This window comes from Lissotriton helveticus, chromosome 7, assembly GCF_964261635.1.
Source record: "Lissotriton helveticus chromosome 7, aLisHel1.1, whole genome shotgun sequence".
Lineage (NCBI taxonomy): Eukaryota > Metazoa > Chordata > Amphibia > Caudata > Salamandridae > Lissotriton > Lissotriton helveticus.
This window is the reverse complement of record NC_136068.1, coordinates 171,877,512-171,897,690: the sequence shown is the minus strand read 5'-3', so window position 1 is coordinate 171,897,690 and position 20,179 is coordinate 171,877,512. Positions and strand designations below refer to the sequence as shown.

The window sequence follows — 20,179 nt, the reverse complement described above, 5'->3', positions numbered from 1 at the left end:
TAGTAATATAGCCGATACCTGCTTGAAGTCTTTTAGTAATTTCATACCAAGAGTTAAAGCAGGTTCTGGACCGTATTCATCTTGAATTTGTTTTAGCACATCTGGTATTACCGAAATGGATGGAACACCGTGCGTTTTTGTGTAGATGGAAGCAAAGACTGTACCCCAAGTGTCACAGTCCTCAATGTGTGGTGCGATTCCCATTGGGAGACATATAGTCAGAATCCTGTGTTTTTCTAATGGGGTGGTGTCAGGAAACACCGCCTCTATTTGGGTAATTTTCTGTGCCAACCAGAATGGTATTTGTTCCCGTTTAGCTGGAACTTTACCTAGGCAGGATTGGATGTTCTGTGGTGTAATTTTATTTGTGTTCCCCTGGTGAGGGGTCAGCTGTGGAAGTTTAATCGCTGGCTGTATTGTTGAAGTCCGCATTACATACTGAACTAATTGTCTGTGAATTTTTAGTAGTTGTTTTAGCTGTATTAGCAGCTCTGCTGCAGGCATTCTTTCGATGTCTGGATATGGTGTGTATCCGGCTAAGACCGGCCACGTTGCTCCTGGTCTTCCTAAAGGACCGAGCCTTGTAATGTGATTATTATGTTTTAGGGCGCCATCAAATAAGAGCAAATGCTCTTGGAATTTGAGTGGTACTTCCACCTCCTCGAAAGGAGTGTACTCATTAGGAGGTTCCTCTACTTTGTAATAGTGGAAGTACTTTGTTATAGTATTAGCTGCTGGAAAATGTATCCATGTATAGTATACCTCTGTCTGCCGATATTCGTGTGCCTCGATTACGAATATGACTGTGCCACCTCTAGGTGTCAGTCCATTTTCTATAAGTTTTAAGGTTATAGATCTTCTTTTGGCGACCGGAATGAGTATTATATCCGCGTCTGCTGCTTGCATGGTAGCATCAGCATCTGCTATTTCAGTAGCTAATCTAGTAACCTCTCGTTCTTCATCGCTGTCCATTTTGCTGACAGGATGGTATTATGTTTATTTGCAGATCAGGTTTCTTTATGGAAACAGAGATTAGATGCACAATATTTTGGAACACTGTTTATCCTTCAACGTTGACTTAGACCAAGAACCATACATAGGAGTTCCCTCCTGCGAGGTTTTGGAGGATATTATAACCTTTCACCCACTCCAGACGTCTTTGGAGTATTTGGGAAAAGGGGTCTGAGTGAGAAAGCACGACTGAGTTACTCTAAATGTCTTACGTTAGTTTTATCACCCTTTCCAAACGCGTTGGGCGCCATGTAGTGTAGCTCCTATTTTCCCAATAGGCTCTGCGCATTGGAATAGTACCTACAGCAGTAAAGGCCTAGGCCAGACGTTAACTAGGTCTACTACTGTCGATACTAGACTTAATTTTTGGGTTTGCCAGCTAAGCTCAGAGTTCGCTAGAAACTTTCTCGAATGTTCAAGGAAGGATTAACTCCCCTGATTAGACAAGAAGGGATTTAGTTTCTGACAACCATAGAACATGACAACTTTGCTCTCCCCTAATCAAGAGTCAATCTCAAGAGTCGTGTGAGCACAAGGCAATTATTTTACTCAGTCAGTACGTGCATTCTTAGTCTCATCAGAGTGTAGAGAAAAGGAAGAGACGGGCGTGTTCAATAAAAGATGTTATTTATTGATCAGTCTCTTTTCTCGTACAAGAGAAATGGATCGATATTATTGCGATACTTATAGTTAAGTAAAGTGCATACATTAAAAGCAATAGTATAAAATAATACTGTAAAAACATTGATATGGTTTCTGAGCCATATGATGTTTAAAATGATTAAAATATATTTACATACACATATACATTTGACTAAACGTACTCAACTGGTGTTTCTAAATACGCCTACCCCGTGTACCTGACCTAAGTCTAATACGTGGGCGGGAATAGAAAGTTACAGTTTAAGTTAAGTTTGTTTTTGCCAAGTGGATAACTAAAGAATTCTCTAGGAGGGGTTATTCAGTTCTGTACCTGGAATTTAGGATGAATGAGGAATGGTATCTCTTTCTCTGCTCTCGATATTCCAGGCTGCCTGCGAGGGCTGCCCAGAAGCGCCGGTGCTGGGTCTCTCGGCTTGAGATAGCAGCGCGTCTCTCAGCGCGTCAGGAAGGCAGGGCTGCTGCCTGCGGGGTCTGCTTCTGCTCTCGGCTTCGGCAAGTATGGCTGCTCCGTCTTGTCACCACGCGTGTGTTTGCATAGGGCAAGGTCGGCAATATTTATACCTTAAAGGTGCCGGGATTGACGTAAGGATGGACATAGGTACGTCAATAAAGATGTCATACGACTTGCTCGTTAGCACATTCTTTACTAAAGTTCTCTGTGAAATCAAAACAATGGCCGCACGGATTATCCAGGTTGTCATAGGTTTGATTTGTTATGAGAACGTCGTATGCCTTATCAGGGGCTGGAGGAATGTCGCTTGTCTAATTAGATCTCAAGCGTTATGACCTAATCAGATAACACGTTCCTGTGCCGTAGTGTGACTGCGTCAGATAACGGTATCTGCATCATGGGGGTTTTCTTGCCTCATGGGCTGACTGTTAGTTAACTAGCTAGTAAGTTTAACCAGAATAGGGTCAGGAATAGGGGGATCGATTCAGAACCTATAGAAATACACGACAATTGTATATTGCTCATTTGGCAGTTAAAGAAGTCCTGTCAAAATTTACACCTATGTTGAGGCTGCTTAGAAACCCTCTACAATGCATCCACCAAGGCTGTCTTTTAGTAGTTTGATCAATGGCGGATCAGTTTTATATTATCAGCAAGTAAACAACTGCGTGCTATAGAGAAAAAGTAGCTTTTTCTAAACAGCATATTCATCCATGAATATTCAGTTGAAGACAAGGCCAAAATAGACATGCTGTTACTAGCTCTAATTTAGTTTCATTAAGTATCAACAGGTTTTCACCACTTCAGTTGCACAGAACCTCCCAAGGCCAACCATTGTTTACTGCTGTGATGTCCCAGACTCACCTTTGTACACTTAGATGTGAAGGTCAGTGGTGCACACAGAGTGTGGGAGTGACTTGGTATGAGGGTTCAAATCTACGATGCTTGCACTTTTCGAAAAGAGCAAGTGAAGTTAACCCAACCTACATGTCACTGAGCAGCACAAAACTCTCACAAGGCTTGCAATGGCAAAGGCCAGCTTGACTTCATGGAATAGAAGTCTTTTTTCTTTCAAAGTGTCCCTTGCTAGGCAATCAAGATGTTTAATTGCTGCAGTCGGAATCCTGGTTGACAGATTGGAACCAGAGAACCATCACCTGAAGTATTTGATGAAATTGGTAGAGAAGTATTCTGAAGCAATACTTCAGATAACGGATTTAGACTCTGATCATGTACAATATTATTAGAGTTATCATTCCAAAGATGATGAACTCTGCACTTATTCGACGATAAGAGTGTTAGAAGAATCCTCATTTGTGCAGACTGTTTATATTGTCCTTTGATTCACATATAGAATAAGGTATTGCCACAGAAGTGGAATATAATTGTTTGTTGGGAGGAACTGTGCAATACTAATAACTATGTTTCAATTATGAACTTGTTACATTGAGAAGCACCTGGATCTCAAACTTACCTACAAAAACATTGAGGGTAGTTTCCTATATAGAAATATGTATTATAGCTCAGGTTCCTGTTGCACATATTTAAGAGGCTCATTTGTATTTCATTAAAAAAAATCAGCGTTTCAACCACTTATAGAGAGTCGAAATTACAGAGATTATTATGATGTACACCATATGACATATCAGGGACAGTGAACTGGATTTATAATGTTAAATTACTAAAGCATTATTCCCCAGTTTAGATATCAACGCTTCAGCAGTGCAGATTGAGCCCAGCTATAACACCAAGCAGAGTTGTCACATTCCACTTTCCCTGGTTCTACTCCGACCAGTATAATATAGCTGTAGCTGGCTCCACCGGCCATTAAAGGCCCGCTCCAGCATTAGAGGCCCGAGCCGAAGGCCTGTGAGGCCTTTTGTTCACAGAAACACCTGTGAACAAACATTGAAATGTTGGGGCTCTGGGTTTCTACCGGCCATTAGAATCTCGGAGCAATCCATTGTTTTCAAAGGTGCTCCCAACATTTCAATGTTCTAATATCCTTGCATGGTTGGCTGTTGGTTCAGGGACATGTAAAGACTAGCATTGCTCTTTTTGGTACTCGGTTGCCAGGTTAATGCAAACTTGACAACTTCATGCCTAAGGACAAGTGCTCTATAGCCAAATATCCTGAAAGCATCAGGCTTATAGTTTTAGATTATGATGCATAGGAACGGGACTGGCCCTGCGTACCCAGTTAACCAGGCGCTAGGAACCAACCCTGACTCTGCTTGCTGTTCTAATTTGATTGGTGCAAAGTACATTATGCCTCATCACCCTTGCCTAAGTCTCCCACTATAGCAGCAGCATTAGCGATCTTACTGGACCAAATGGTCAGAACCTTTCTGGGTACCCAAAATACATCAGTATTTCTGACATCTTTTTCCCCAAGAAATTAGGCATCTTGGGCCAATGTAAACCAAGAATCAGTTGTGCCTGTATTCTTCTGAAAGCTGGCCATGTTGATAGATAATAAGTTGATACTAATTGGATACTCACCACTTATACTTAAAGATCATGTAAAGGTCAGTGATGCCAATGTAATCTAATGGAGCATGAGCAATGCCATAGATTTCATGTATAAAAAGAAACTATGATTGAATCTTTTAATGAAGGAGATTTTCTAGAATTAATCCTCCAGTCAAAAATGTGTTTCAAGGCCTGTTCATCACTTTTCAGCACTACTTACAAGTATGTATCTATTGAGATTGCTATAGCATAAACCTACCTGGCAAGCAGGAGAGAGCAGAGAAAAGTGATTGGAGTAATTCAGGAAGGATTGTGTACAGATTTGTAGAATCCTAAATGCTGCATGGTTCCATTGATGGTATGGACAATTAGTTGAGTTAACAAGTATGTGTGGGATACCGATGAGCTGTTCAGTCAATCCACCCTGCTCTGGGTTCTCGTACTCCTGTTGGACTTTTTAGCACAGACACAAAAAGGAAAAACTTTACTGTTCACATCTGATTTTTAGTGAACCTGTTGGCTATTTCAATGTGGTTGAACTTGAACCCAAACTGTGCATTCGCAAAAATGTCCTATCTGTAGTTAGAGTGGACCAACATTGTTTCTTCATTTCTATATCAATACAAAGCGTAGATATTTGTGAAAAATACGACATGTTACCATAGTATTGAACTAAAAGGTCAGGTCCACATAAAGGGAGCATGGAAAGGTGAAACTCATGCAAGCTGCGCTCCATCGTTTTTGACTGGCAGAAGTCGTATGAAGTGGTAGCACTCTGGCGGTGGTATGGAACCACTTCTGGCTATGGTAATTGGTTATTTTGAACTGCAGTTTTATTATATCAACTGCTTTTGGCTTGAAACAAGCAGCTTTATACCATGGAACTACAGGGCATATTTAAAAAGAAATGGCGGAGCGCAGCATTAGACTTCTTGGCTTAAAGCCACTTTTCGACACTTCTGAAATGCAGGGCTGCACCGTATTACCAACAATATAGTGAATTCCTGTGTTTCCTTCTGTGCTGGCAGTAATTTTACCTGCCTAGCTCCAACGCAGGCATCCTTGCACCGTAGTGCAAAGGTGCCTGCGTTGTGGGGAATGATTGTTTATGTGCAGGATGGTGTCCCCTCCTGCACATAAACAATCTTAAATCACGATTTGGAACTTCTATGTGAGCTGCATTGTGCCTGTTTATGTGCAGGAAGGGATACCTTCCTGTACATAACCAATCATGTATGGCGGTTTGCTGTTTTTATGTGTGTTGCACAATGCAGCACACATAAAAACAGCAAAAGCGAGAAATACAACATTTCTCCTTGTTGCTCCCTGCTAAGACCAGGTTTTTCCTGGTGTAAATTTTGGTGCAGTTCCATATTTACGGAACTCTTGTAAATATGAGGCAGCTCCAAAATCAATGGGTTTTGCGGAGAAACGCCCACCGCAACACCCATTGCCACCCCTTTCACAGTAAGTATAGCCTGAAAGGGGGCCTTATTTACAAGGCGCTGCCTTGTAAATAAGGTGAAGCCCATATCGCCGCCACAACGTCATAAAAAGTGAAGTTCTGGTGACGATAATGACTTGTAAATATTCCCCTACATATCGCAACAAAACATAATAAGACAGTTCTTTAACACAATTAAAAAAAAACATCATAACAAGATACAAAACAAACAAATCAAAAGGCAGCGCCACACAATAGCACAAAGCAACAGCACACAAAACAAAAATACAACACAACAGAACATGATAAAACGATGTAAAACACCACACAACAATGCAACACAAACATCATAACATATAACAATAAAATACAATTAGATGACAAAGTGAGAAGAAGACATATTTGAAGATTGCATCAAAATAAACACAAACAGAGCAATGGTACTAAAACAAAATACAACACAATAATAACTCCGAAGACACTACCACAAAAAGAATGAGGAACATTTAAACAAAGCAAAAATACTTCACAAAAAGCAATAATAAAATAACACATCAATACAATAGATTACAATAACAAAACACTACAGAACCACAACAAAATACAACCAGAACTTCACAATGGAAACCAAATGCATCAAATAATGTGATTGTTTTACTCTTCTTTTGCTCTTTTGTTTTGGTGTGTTATTTTGTTATTTTGATCGGTTTGTATACTGTTGTATTAATGTTCTGCAGCTCTGTAGTTGGGGTTGAACGTGGTTGTTAGACTAGTGTGGCTTTATGTTTGTGTGCTCTCATGCTGTGATGATGTGTATTTTTGTGTTATGTAGTTTTACCACTGGTGTTGTGCTGGTGTGTTCAGCTTTGTTGTACATTTTTTTTGTATTGTGTAAGTGTGGTGCCTGGTAATTTGGAGGAGTCGTTTTGCAGGTACAGCAGTGCATACTCACTGCCACTCATCCACGAGCAAACACCCCAATCCATTCACAAGCATACGCATGTGCAACATACTCAAGCATTCACAAGCACACAAATTCACTCACAATCACACATGTGCAAATATTCACACCCATCCACTTATAAGCGCACACACATACTCATACTCACTCATTCACAAGCACATACACACACACTTGTACACACTCATTCACAACACGCGCAAATTCACATACTTTCATACATAAACAAAACCATCCAAATATTCAATAAAGCACTTTCTAGTCCACAACAGTGAAGGCAGGACAGCAGGTGGACAGAAGGAGAAGCACAACAGCCAGGAAGGAGCTGGAGGCTATAGTGAGACAAGAAAAAAATAGACAATCCGACGGCCTCCTCTGACCTGGTCATGGGTCAGCCAATGAAAAGAGACCTTTCCCTAACTCGTCACGGGGTGGCGTCTATAACACTTGCTTATCCAACCACACTCTGTGAAGAATTGGGAAAGGGTGGTGGTGTGAGAAGTCATTGCTAGACCATGAGCCCTCGGCGCTTCAGAGCTTAAATCTAAAGCGCCCAAGGCAGATTCTGTCAGTACCACTCCCCGGTCTCATTAGTGGGAGGAACTCAATGGGCTTTACCTTGCTGATGATGTCACTACCCTCAAGGCTGTGGGATTTTCTACCCAGCAGACCTTGGGCTCAGGTGTAAAACTCCTGGCTGCCTGACTCTGAAGGCTGAATGTCTCTCAGACTGACCTTTACTCAGTCGCTCGTCATGCTTTGGAAAATAGCCCCAGCTTCAGTAATGTTGGTTCCCCACTGGTGGTGTTGCTCTGCTGTATTTGACTTACTTTAATGTGGTATTGCTTAATGGTAATGCAGTAATACAACAAAATCCTAAACTTACTACTCTTGGTATTCACAGAATGCACTTAGGACTGTCCTAAGTTTACGTCCGCACTCGGGCCAGAATTTCCGCACCCGGAGTGTAAGCTCCACACCCGAAGCGGAATTTCCACCATCGGGCTGAAATCTCCACTTCCTGACCGGAATACCCACAATGCATCAGATATAGTCAATTAACATCAGATTTTGGGTATTCCGGTCAGGAAGCGGAGATTCCGGCCTGATGGTGGAAATTGCGCTCCGGGTGTGTTGCTTACACTCCGGGTGTGGAAATTCCGGCCTAAGTGCAGACGTAAAGTTAGATCAGTCATAAGTGCATTCTGTGAATACCATGAGTAGTAAGTTTGGGATTTTGTCGTAAGTTAGTTCTGTGAATCGGGCCCTTTGTTAGCCGGCCTATACTAGCCTATGCAGCTTGTTAAAATAAATCTAAATCTTGGAGAAGCCAAAAATATAACACACTTTCCAGCCAACTGACATACTAAAGGTCTGCAGAAAAAAAAGAAATGTAATATAGATGCATTTCAGTTCTACCAACAGTTACATGTTCGCGCTATCTCCTGATCTAAACCCGCCTCACCCCCAAAATGAATGGCTTTTAAAATTAGCTTTTTGGCATTTTGCTCGTCCTAATCTTACCTGATATGGATCGGTGTTGAGGTCGAAGTACTCCAGGAACCCGGTAGCAAATTCACAAAACAGGAAATTGTGTGTCTCATTAATTGTTCTCATGCACCAATAAGTGTTGTTGTTGGCACTGGTACAGGCACAGAAAGGGCCCACTGTAAATTGAAAAAGAGATTTATTTGTTTCAACTCCGCCTGTTTAATTGGTGGGCTGCAACACAAAAAATTAAGGTTCACCCTCCTGCTAAATTTCAAAGTACAAAATGAAACCCTGGACATATTGCGTTTAAAGAGAACAGGCCGTAACTTATTTCTAGGTCAGGCAAGGCAAAGGAATGTTCATGTAAACCTTCTTTGTTTGCATCGACAAAAAAGAAATACGCAAAACAGAATGTAAAAACAAGTCTGCAAAATCCCATTAAATGCAACCATATTTGTACACTATTTTGCCTCACAAAAGCCAGGGAAAAAAGCATGTGAGAGTAGCTGCCAGAGTTACACTGAAGCAGATTTCAGGTTTATCAGGGATTCCCTAGATTACCTATCTCTGGAGCACACCTTCAAAACTACACCTGTCATAGTTGCCCAAGATTCTCCACATGCCTAAAAGTATGCATGGGGATGTCTCACCAGCTTGAAAAAAAAATTCCCACTAGTTTGCATTTGCACATCTGACTTTTGTATTTTTTCCCCAGGATGAGAATATTTTTTCCTATGGGTAGACCTTTATTTCTTCCCAACCCTTGACAGGAGAAAGTTTGTCACTAATTCGTATGTAGGAAACTATCTTCATAGGTATGTAAAAGGAACATCCAGTTAACCTCTTACCCAAACTTACATCATGAACATTTACCATCCTAGGACACCACAGATCAAAGAGCATATAGAAGAGTACCCCTCTATCCTCTCACATCAGTCTACTCCACCTGTGTCCTCCCCTGATAGGGAGTAACAAGACACATGGGGGCAGATTTACAAGAAAGTGACGCATCTGTAGAGATGCTTCACTTTTCCTGCACCACCCTGAGAGAACCTTGCGTCACCATGGATGCGCCGTATTTGCAATATGGCGCACCGTGGCGCAAGGATTGACAGATGCGTCAGAAATTCCGATGCATCTGTTGGGGCAAAAGTCATGCATTGCTGGAGTCATGTCGCAAGCACGACACAACTCAAGCAATGCATTTTGAAGCCTATTCCCACTACAAAGCGTCACTCTTTTTTTTTCTTTTTCTTTTTTGTCCTCATTCCACCAAAAGCTGTGCAAATAAACTTTCTCAACTCATTCTGTCGTGGGTGCCCGGGGGTGACGTTCTTGCAATAGCCTGGGCTGACCAGCCCTGCCCCTTTATTCCGAGGCCTGGTGTAATCATTGGACTGGCAGGGCCTTAGACCAGCCTCATTTCTCTTCCCCATTCCAACAAAGGATCCCACACCGTGCTATTTACATTTTGTGCCAAACCAGAATCTAGTCATGCAGTGCTCAATGCCACCCGTAGCCAGCTTTCATATAGAGGAGGTCTGGTATCCTTCCATAATCTGCATATCTCCCTGCGTGCAATTATAATAAGACTGAGGAATAATGCTACTTGTGCCCCCCTTAGTAAACAAAAAAGATCAGTGTCCATCCCAAAAACAACTCTAACTAAATTTAAAGACCCTTGTACCTTAAAGATGCCCTCCAGGGCCTTCTCGACCATAGACCAGCAGGGACCCAAAGAAGGGCAGTCATTAAACACATGTATGTCATCTGCTTCGACTACCCCACATCTTGAGCAGGATGGAGAGGGAGTCACAAACTTAGCAATCTTTTTTGGCGTATAATAAAGCTGGTGATGGTATAAAAATTCTTCTTCTTCAGAGAGGCTGATCTCACATATTTGTACAAGATGTGAAGAGATCTATCATAAAGAACAGCCGATGCCTCCTCCAAGCTAGAGGAATTCCAGATTTGATACATTGGGGGGCCTCAGATTCCTCCTCGTCACTCCTTACACCTGCTTTAAGCAGGCGTAAGGTTTTGACGCAGTGGTGTCCTAGAAGTGACGCAGTGAAATCTTATGGATTTCACTGCGTGAATTTTACGAGGCTTTTCTGCATGTGAACGCCCACCATGCATACATTATACCTGATGCAGGTCTAATGTGACGCAGGGCTTTACAACGTGATGCATCTACCTAGATGCGTCATGTTGTAAATTGGCTGCATTTTTTTGCTCCACCGCTGCGTCACAAAAGTGACGCAAGGGGCTTGTGAATCTGCCCCATGGTGTATCTGGTCCAACACTAGGATCTGGCCTCACTACTTACTCACAGCCCCCTAACGAGCATTCCATCTGTTTCCTCATTTGCCTAATCATGTTTTCCGCTCGTATAGTCCTCTTTCTTCCACCTCTTCCAAGTTGGACTTCCCCAAGACGTACCCAACTACTTAATACCAAATGTTATCTTCTCTTTTTTAAAGATGCTGAATTAATCTCTCATTGTATGTATAGCAAAAAAGCGTGTTGTACTGTATTACTACATTGAATAATTTAAAAACCTAATAAAAATATTTGAACCGTGAACATTTTCCATCAATAATGGTTCTGGAATGTGGTTTGATGATGCCTGGTTGGGCTGCAATGCCTATTGTCACACCATTCTCGAAATTGCTTCTTTAATGCTGAGAAACACACACAGTAGTATTTGGGTGTTGTCAGTCATTTATACACAGAGCCACACCCAAATCCTTAGAGCTGTCAATATACCTGCAATATACTTGATATTTGCGTAATTTCTCTCGTCACAGATTGAAAAAAGTAGAAGGGTAAAATTAGACCAGTAGTAAATTCTCTAAATACAATTTGGGATTTTCCTCTTACATTTTTTTTCTCCAAACTAAGGTGAACATGCATACCCAAAATAACTTTGAGAAACAGGCCTTATAGCCTAGGAAACCGTTGCTCATAAACATTTTGCCCTTACTGTGAAGGAGGCAAATACTGTCCGTTTTTAAAATATAAATCCAAAATACTTTCACACAAAAATAATTAAAGTTCTTGATTAGGCAATGAGTAAAATGTTTATTTCATTTGTATTTTGAGGATGTTGGTGCTTCAGTGGGGTATAGGTGACGTTAAAATGCTAACACTAAAAGCAAAGAGTCCAGCACAAAATAACTCGCAGATTTACACGAAATTTCGTTTTTAGGACCCTGAAATTATAATTAAATTTTTGCTTGTTGCTTAATTTCATATTTTACTTGCCAAACTCAAATACAACTAAAACGTGCTTTCTGAATTTAACAGCATCTAATTGTATCCTTCTTCAATCAAAGTTTTATTGAAGACTATTTTTCTTGCAATCATTTCATAACCAATGCTGGCTCACAAACATTGTAACAATGTGACTCCTGTGTTGTGCGTCCTTCATTTGTTGCTCATACACAAGAAGGACCTTTTCATGTTCTTTCTTCTGTTCCAATGTGTCTTTTTTGGAACAGCCTGGATGTTCGTAAAATTCCAGAATTATCTGGTGTATTGCATTGCCACTCTACTTTGTAATCTCTCCTCTAACTTCAGACCATAATACATATAAGGTGGGAAAGCCCTGCCCTCAGAGTAAAGTTGGCACTTTTGTGAGATTCTTTATAGAAGCTTTGATGGATTAACGCTTTTCACTAAACCTCATCCATATTCGACCCTGTGTTTAACCTAACAGTGTTGTAATTGTAGTTTAGTTGAACTAAGTAAAAATTCCCCTCTCAATCCCACACGGCATTACAAAATCATAAAATAACACAATTTTCTGAATCAATAAACAAACTTGTGAATATGGATGTGGGTCGTTGCTTTCACACTTTTACTTAATGGTTCCTTTGGTACGGTGGATACTAATGAATTTGGAACGGTTTACATGATTATACAATCCATTATTTTGCTTTTTCAGCCCATCATTACTCGGCACTTTGGTTCTTTAATGGGTTTTGCTTCTCTGTTCAATTGATGTAGACAATTGTTTTGGTCACCGTCTAATACGATTCTGCTATTCATTAAACTGCAACTAATTTAGTTTAAAGTTTAATGAGCATAGGGCCTCATTTATGAGAAGTGACACATCGCTGCATACTTCTCAGTGCGCCCTCCTTGCAACATGATGGATGCGCCATATTTACTGTATGACGCATCATGTCGCAAGGAGTTACAGATATGTCAGTATTTCTGACGTATCTGACGTATCTGTAGGTGCATTGCTGCAGTGTGTCCCAAAAGTGACGCAACATCAGCAATGTGTCCTTTCACATGGGGAAAGCCCCATGTGAAAGGGCCTGCGTCAGTCTTACGCCTGCTGTGAGGCAGGAGTAAGATATTGACACATTTGCACTCTAGAAAGGGCGCAGTGAAATCTCGTAGATTTCACTGTGTCACTTCTACAAGGGTTACTTAAATGGGAACGCCCACCGTGCATACATTATACCTGACGCAGGTATAATGTAGCGCAGGGGTTTACAAAGTGATGCATCCGCTTAGATGCATCACTTTGTAAACAGGGCGCAACAGGGGGCATGTTTTACGCCGCTGACGCGTCACGAAAAGTGACACAAAGGAAGCGCAAAACGGTCACAAGGCCTCATAAATAAGGCCCATATCATTTGACTTGAGAACAATGTCCTGGAAAGCAGAAAGGATGATATTTCGGAATTTCTTTTAAACCCGTTGTGTCCACAGGCAGCCATCCACTGCAATCAGAAATTGGTGGTTGTGAATGGTCATATGCAAACTCACGTGCCATTTATCTCTGTCTCTTGGCATCAGCTTGATTTTCACATATGTTAATTTGCCATCAGATTAATTGAGTCGACTATCAATATATTGACTGCAGGTAAGGTACATATCAAAACACAGTGAGATGCTACAGCCCATACAATTATTAACTCACTTGTCTATGGAATAGAGATAATATTTTATCTACTTATACTATGCAGCTCTGATGAGGCTGCTTTGCCTGCCATGGGTTTAGGAGGGGTTTGGAGTACCAAGGCTGCTAAATTCTGGTGCTCTTCTCAAAGGTCTTACATATTGAATCTAGTGTTCATCTGCACAGCATGGTCGCTCAATGGAGAAAGTTGAGGCGCGCCCTGACAGCCTATTTGAGAGCAGCCCACCAACATTGACCACTAATTAATGATTCATCACGGGATGCATTGTTCTATGTTGTTTGGTACTAATGACGTTTAATTTGGTAAACATTTCATAGTTTTGAATGTCACTGTTGAATGGTTACATTACATGTTACCTATTCCAGCACCAGAATTACCAGCTGGCCAGCCTAGAGTTTTGTAGATACCCATCCTTGGGAAGAGAGGAATTCCCTTCATGGAGAGCTATGACTCCTTGTGGTGAAAGCCATAGATGTCTTTGAAGCTACAAAGTCGATCAACCTGCTTTCGACAAAGACCATCCCCAGAGGGACATGGAACGTGAGGACCAGACAAGTCCGCCCAAGTGGCAGCGGATATGAAAAATACCTATGGCAGCAGATTTTCCAACTCCTTGCTCATTAAATTATGAAAAGGCGCTCGGGCTGGATAGGTGACACCCTCCGCAAGTCTGCATCAAACACCACAAGGCAGGCCCTGACCTGGAACTCTCAAGGGAAAAGGAAAAGATGAAGGCAAAGAAACACCTGGTACAGAGGCCTTGAGGCTGACTGCAAGGAGATGAGGTCCACCTGGAGTCAGAGTGTAAGAAAAGCTCAGGACAGAGATGGCTGGAAGTCCTGGTTGATGGCCTATACCCCAGTAGGGTTAGTAGGTATAAGTAAATAAACAATGACCTGTGTTTACCTTTTTTCTCAATGTCTTGTTTTTGAGGGGGTGGTACTCATCATAAACTATACAGATCCTAGTTGTGATATTTATGAGGATTTTGATTTTCTGTGTAACAACAGAAATATCTGCTGAGGACCTTTTTTGCGCACATATATACCGATTAGAAGGACAACTTATAGATTGTATATTTATTTATTATTTTTTTATTATTTATTTTACGGAGTTTTATATAGCGCAAACTTGACCCGAGGTAGGTATTGGGTATCAGAGCGCTTTACATACTACCACTTGCGTTACATTTTTTGTTAGGCAAGGGGAGATTAAGTGATTTGCCTAGAATCACAGGATGTTCAGCGTTGTTGCCGATACTCGAACCCAGTTACCCAGGTTCTAGGTTGACTGCCCTAGCCGTTAGGCCAACTCCTCTCTTCCACAGGCCTGATTATTAATTTTCCTTTACACTGACATTGTTTGATTAGTAAATGTTATCACTTATGATTAAAATTCTGATAGAACCCACTGGATGAAAAGCATATGTAAATGGGAATGCACTCTTAATGGAAATGTACTCTTAACATATTGTTCAGAAGGCTAACATTTTTATCGATATACTCATTGTTGTAGTCAAAGAACAAAACCCATTGCCTTGTAAATGCAAAATCTTACATGTCCAAAAGGGGGCAGTCTGCCAGTGCTGGTTGTCATGTGTGAAGCATGTCAAGCCCGGCATGCTGCAAGTGTCGTTATTTTTTAGCCTCTTTAGCAGCTTGCGTAGTTTCTTCTTACGTCTCTGATCACGAAGAAGCCACACCTTGTCCTTTTCCTGCATGTCCTTTCTAAATACAGAAGAGAATGCATTACATTGTTAAATAGGGCTCATCGCTTTTTCCTAAGTAGCCTTCCATCATTTTTCTAGTTAATTTAATGGGAATGTACAAGAATGAGTGGAATTCAGTGGATTAAGAACAGGTTGGTACAGTAAAACAAGAAGGGCTTAATTTGTATAAAATTAAGTGCCAGAGCCCTTCTCAGAAGGACACTGCAGCCTGCACTATGCATTGTCCCTGCTAGCACTGCCAATGACAGCACCAACATAACACCTAACTGTCGCACTACTACAACTGTAACAATTCAGACTATTTCATGCCACACAAAGCTATTCAATTCGATTAATTCGATTGTACTTGATAAACACAGTTGTTGTGCTCATCTCAGACAGTGTCACCATGTGGTGGACTGTTACTAGAGCTGGTGCTGACAATTAGGTGCTGGTGCTGAGCACCTGAAACCAGAGGCTCAAACTAAGCACTGAAAACAAGATATCAGTCATTTGCTACACAAGGAAATGAACTTGATGAGATGGTGTAGATGTAACATGCTTGAGCATCCTAAGCAAACGTTCTCTGAGGTCTGTTTTAACAGGTTGGAATTATGATGCCAACACACACATTTTTTTTTACTTTTAGTTAATTGTGAATAAAATCTACAAGCTGTGCAAGATCCTAGTAAAACAGTATCACAATTTAGATAGCAATTGATTAAAAAAAAATAAAGATATATGACATTTTCCCTACCGATTGCTATACATGTCAATGTGGAAAACATGCTTGAACCCTGTAACTAAAGTTATTTTAAAAAATGTCCCAGTTATTTTAGCAATATCTGTTAAATATTATTTTACTATAGGAGAGTTATTCTTACTCTTTCTTGAATAAATCCTGATGAGATCTTAATGCCAGCATGACCCAATTAGATATAAGGCCCTTTGTTATACAAAATTGAATATTATGGATAGGCTGGTAGAGGGGCAGTGTGTTCCTCCTTGCAATAGAATGTACCAAAGGGTCTGTTTTTATCAGTAGGAAGGGGAGAAATAGGTGTATTTTTCTAATTTGTCTCAACCTGCAATTACTGCCCAGGATATGTTACTGCCCATCCCAGGGATCGAATGGCTGATACGGAACCAATGGATGTCATATGAGGGCGGGGCGTGCTTTCAATGTTTGCGCGTGGCATTTCTGTGAAACTTTGCATTTCAAGGGAGGTATCAAAAGTTATAGAAGTCCCATCTCCAATATATTTGCTCCACCCTCATATGGCTCATTGCTAGCAATTGCACAAAACCCTGAGGCACATCTATAGCACCTTTCACGGAGGTCATGAATGTTTTTTTTGCGATCAACCCTACATGGCAGAGTGCAAGCCACGGTATGCAAAGGAACTGTCTCGAGTCAAAGCCAATATTCCACTTTTAGATCCCTTCAGGTGACACTGAGTATGTGTTGCTACATGAATTCAATTTTTTTCACAGTAAAGGGAAACTGCCTGTTGCACTTACTTGTAAGGGTGCACGCCAGAACCTCTGTGCTTTAGTTTTCCTTTGTGCTTGGAGTAGTAACTAGGAGTGTAAACAAACAAAGCATATTGTGAAAAAAATGTAGAGTTGCATTTGCACACACAAATAAAATGTACTTTAAAAAAATTAAAATGACATACTTAGGTTTTAACCCTTTCTAACGATATTTGATGTTAACAATTTTGGAAAGGTTGAGGCTTTGTGTATTCTGTTAATCATATCACAAATAAGGACAAGGGTCCATAGTCAACGGAAGGTCATGCAATTGACTGGGTGTACTCTTCCACACAAAGGGGGGATTTCCCTTTTAAGGACGGTTCCCCTCACACACCTGAGGTGTCATGCTTCATCATAAGGGGGCCTCCTCGTGTGAGAGACCTAGTCTCCACATCTGTGTCAGTGCTAGACCAACATGTTTCAGCCAAGGGACCTAAAGTAGTGTCACGGCCTTCTTTTTTTTTTTTTGAGAACACATTTTTATTGAGAGATTGCACAGATAAAGCAGCCCCTCGCACACCGAGGTCAACTGCACCATTAAATGGCACATTTCAAGTCGGTAATCTACACAGTATTTTAAAATCAGATGTTACAGCAAATCGAACACACCCCTTCTTCCCCAACCCTCCCCCCGAACCCTTTCCCAACACCCCCCCCGGATCCCGCCCATCCCGAGCGCGCGACAGCAAGCTCCAGATTCTCCAAGTATAACTACAAACCAGTAGCCTGTGTGTACCTCCGCCTCAGTATCTCTTATCACAGCTCCTGATCCATCTCCCGTTCCACTGGGGGTTCCAACCAAAGGCCCCGATATTCCGCCCACCTCTTCCATATCTTGTAATGCTTTCGCGGACACCCACGGACCACAAATATCGGCTGTTCCAACCCCTTACAGAAGTCAAGGCCCTTCTTCCACACCAAAGCTGAGGGAGGGCGGGGGTCCTTCCATGCCTGTGCTATGTCCCTTTTGGCAAGGGTAAGACCCAACAACAGTAGGTGTCTCTTATAAATGTTACCCCCACCCCTTCCAAGACGTGCAGTAGCCCTAGTTGTGGTGTACGAGGGAGTTCCATTCCCAATACTTCAGCCAAACAGTTCCACACTCCCATCCAGAATCTAATCAGCACACTACAGCCCCACACCGTATGGATCATCGTCCCCACCTCTACCCCGCACCTGAGACAATCTGGTAATGCTATGAGGCCAGCCCGCCACAGTCTTTCTCTTGTGAAATAGACCCTATGCAGGTATTTAAATTGAATCAGTCGCAACCTAATTGCTATGGCTGCGCCCCTTGGGGCCTCCAGCGCCTCTCTCCAATCCTCCTCCTCCAGTGCCCCCACATCTCGCTCCCAGGACTCCCGAAGTTTCTGAAGAGGCGGCGAGCAGTGTATGACTAATGTGCGGTATATGCGGGATATCTTTTTTTCTCCTATATCTCACATAAAGACTTTGGCCTCCAGTGGGCTGAACTCCGGAAATGAATCTAGATCCGCGATACTCGGCGAGATGGCATGGCGGAACTGCAGATACCGAAAAAACTGGGAGTTAGGCATACCATACTCCCCTCGCAGATCCTGAAAGGATTTGAGCGTCGTACCAGACATCACATCTCCTAGGGACGAGATGTCACGGCCTTCTTAAGGGTCAATAGTTCAGCTACTGCAATGAATTTCTGTAAAGAACGTGAAAAAACATGAGAAAACACGTGCGAAAAATAATAGTATAATACTGAACCAGTGAAGTGGCTGTTCATTATGTTCAACGCACAACCACTTTATAAAGTTCACCATATCTGTCCCGAAATAATAGCCATATGGTGGGGCAGGGGACACTCCCCTGTCCCCCGGACGTGCGCCACCTGGTCCCTGGACTCCACAACCAGTGGTTTTGGCACACGTATCATATGGCTACTATGCCGTGATACTACTTTAGGTCCCTTGCCCGAAACATGTTGGTCTAGCACTGACATAGATGCCTCTAATGACGACACCTGCGTTACCAGCTATTTTCTGTTTTTTAATCCTGACACCGGGTAGCTGAATAAAGTTGTAGCATAGCTAACCCTGTAGCCAGTTTTAACCACTCACATTACAGTACAGCAACTTTTTCTAAACACACCAGGCTCACATAGGGTTTTAATACACCCGCCCCTTTTCAATAAAAACATCCCTGAGCTCCTCCCTCACAATGAGGGGGTTGTAGCCCGCATGAAGACTAGGTCTCTCACGCGAGGAGGCACCCCTATGATGTAGCATGACACCTCTGGTGTGTGTGGGGAACCGCAAAAACCATACAGGAGATACTAAGTCAGAATGTGTGTTGTACTAAATCTTTGAGCTAAACGGAATCATGGAATACACCAAAAGATTACATGTGGCTGAAAAACTCCCATCAGACCACCATTATGGCGGAGTATCGTCACGTGGGATACGGATGGAAAATCCAAATCTTACCCAACCCATCAGGTGATGGTGTAGAGATGGATTCAAAGGTGACCCTCTAGCCACAATGTATTTCGATATGGTGGTGATGGTGTGCAATGTGAAAAAAGTGTGAAATTAAAATTAACTACTGTGACAGAAAATCTGTTTAATAGGCACTGTTACAGTGTTAAGACTAAAATGACGCCACATAGTGTGAAAATATGACTATGTGAAGGCGTAGTGCAGAGTGGTCGACATGTTTCAGCTTGACGGATAAACTCTATCCAGCTTTCTTCAGGACCGTGATGTAATACACACTGCTAATGTCAATGAAAGAACAAATAGTGGAATAGTGAAACAAGCAAAATATCAAGTCAAAATAATCCTGCCAGGAACTTGGATCCCCAATGTTGCCTGGTGGAGAAATGAGTAAATTATCCTTTCCCAGCTTTATGTGGGAAGTCGCCTCACCTCACCCGGCACCCGCTCGGGAAAAATGAGGCTCCGCTCTCTCCGTCGGTACCTCTCGCCTGCTTTCACTTGGATAATTTACTCATTTTTCCACCAGACAGCATTGGGGATCCAAGTTCCTGGTAGGAATATTTTGACTTGATATTTTGCTTGTTTCACTATTCCACTATTTGTTCTTTCACTGACATTAGCAGTGTGTATTACATCACGGTCCTGAAGAAAGCTGGATAGAGTTTATCCGTCAAGCTGAAACATGTCGACCACTCTGCACTACGCCTTCACATAGTCATATTTTCACACTATGTGGCGTCATTTTAGTCTTAACACTGTAACAGCGCCTATTAAACAGATTTTCTGTCACAGTAGTTAATTTTAATTTCACACTTTTTTCACATTGCACACCATCACCACCATATTGAAATACATTGTGGCTAGAGGGTCACCTTTGAATCCATCTCTACACCATCACCTGATGGGTTGGGTAAGATTTGGATTTTCCATCCGTATCCCACGTGACGATACTCCGCCATAATGGTGGTCTGATGGGAGTTTTTCAGCCACATGTAATCTTTTGGTGTATTCCATGATTCCGTTTAGCTCAAAGA

General features: G+C 41.9%; 1 protein-coding gene across 4 annotated transcripts in view; it reads right to left on the bottom strand.

Moving 5' to 3' along the window:
• Positions 1–20,179, bottom strand: part of SULF2 (sulfatase 2) — a 461,118-nt gene that overhangs the window by 30,410 nt on the left and 410,529 nt on the right. For all 4 annotated transcript variants that reach the window (XM_078651864.1, XM_078651862.1, XM_078651861.1 and 1 more), the window contains exons 15-17: positions 16,663–16,722; positions 14,991–15,160; positions 8,527–8,669 (exon numbers count right to left, since the gene is read on the bottom strand). In XM_078651864.1, the coding sequence (XP_078507990.1) occupies positions 8,527–8,669; positions 14,991–15,160; positions 16,663–16,722 (373 nt within the window). The remainder of the gene's footprint in view (positions 1–8,526; positions 8,670–14,990; positions 15,161–16,662; positions 16,723–20,179) is intronic.